The 1135-nt window shown below is 36.8% G+C and overlaps 1 protein-coding gene across 12 annotated transcripts in view; it reads left to right on the top strand.

The window, feature by feature from the left end:
• Positions 1-443: 443 nt before the first annotated feature.
• The window catches only part of LOC106868187 (unconventional myosin-IXAa), a 213418-nt gene continuing 212726 nt past the window's right edge, over positions 444-1135 (top strand). For all 12 annotated transcript variants that reach the window (XM_052972194.1, XM_052972200.1, XM_052972199.1 and 9 more), the window contains exon 1: positions 444-537. In XM_052972194.1, coding sequence (XP_052828154.1) covers positions 527-537 — 11 coding nt within the window. In that variant the 5' untranslated portion in view covers positions 444-526. The remainder of the gene's footprint in view (positions 538-1135) is intronic.

Raw genomic sequence — 1135 nt, 5'->3', positions numbered from 1 at the left:
ATAAAAAAGCATCCAGTCGACGCTGGGAAGTGGTTGGCATTTGGAAGGGCGTCCAGCTGTAAAAACCTTGCCGAAACTGACCTCACCTGTGCTGGTGCCACGTAAGAAGCATTCAGTGTGCTCTGAAGAGTGATTGGTGTTAGGAAGTGCATCAAGCTGTAAAAAACCCAGCCAAAACAGACGCTCTAGCCTGGGGTAGTCTTCTACCTAGCCAGCTCCTGTCAAACCGTCCAACCCATGCCAGCTTGAAATGGACATTTAAAACAATGATGATGTGGTGGTGGTGGCAGTGGTGGTGGTGGTGATGATGATGATGATGTGCACATGTACGAACATGTTCACCCACACACACTCGCAAAATAATATTCTCTGTATTTAAATACTTCTTAATTTATTCAATGTTATTTTTCTTTAATTTTTTAATTTTCTTTCTTATTTTCAGGCATTTGGGAATGCAAAAACAGTACATAATAATAATTCTAGTCGATTTGGGAAATTTATCCAAGTTAATTACAAAGAATATGGAATGGTTCATGGGTAAGTGTTGTTTTAATACATCTATATAACCTTTTTTTTTTTTTGCTTGGGAACAGAAGATCTCGAACATATAAAGCTATAAATAACAGCATTGAATAATCCTTTCTACTATAGGCAAAAAGCCTGAAATTTGGGGTGGTGGGAGAGGGGAGAGAGTCAATTACATCAACCCCAGTGCATAACTGGTACTTAATTTATCGACCCTGAAAGGATGGAAGGCAAAGTTGACCTCAAAAAAATTAATAGCATTGAATAATATCCCCCTTTTGACAGAAAATGTTAAAAGCTCCCCATCAGCAACAAAGACTTTTAAATATATATATAAATATATATATATATAATACAAATAATATATATGCATGTATACACACATATATGTACATACTTACATCTACATGTGTATATAGATGCATATCAGGGTACAGGACGTTAGAACAATGAACTACAGACCATGGAACGAACACATAGGAAAACAGATAGCCACTTGGTATTAATCCTTCACAATTGTGAGTTCTCAGGTTCAATCCCTTTCTGTGTGTGTGTGTGTGTGTGTGTGTTTCTTTTCTTTTAGGGATTGGTGTGACAACTATGAATATTT

Source organism: Octopus bimaculoides, chromosome 12, assembly GCF_001194135.2.
Source record: "Octopus bimaculoides isolate UCB-OBI-ISO-001 chromosome 12, ASM119413v2, whole genome shotgun sequence".
NCBI classification, from domain to species: domain Eukaryota; kingdom Metazoa; phylum Mollusca; class Cephalopoda; order Octopoda; family Octopodidae; genus Octopus; species Octopus bimaculoides.
The sequence above is the reverse complement of the archived record's forward strand: the minus strand, read 5'-3'. Positions and strand labels throughout refer to the sequence as shown.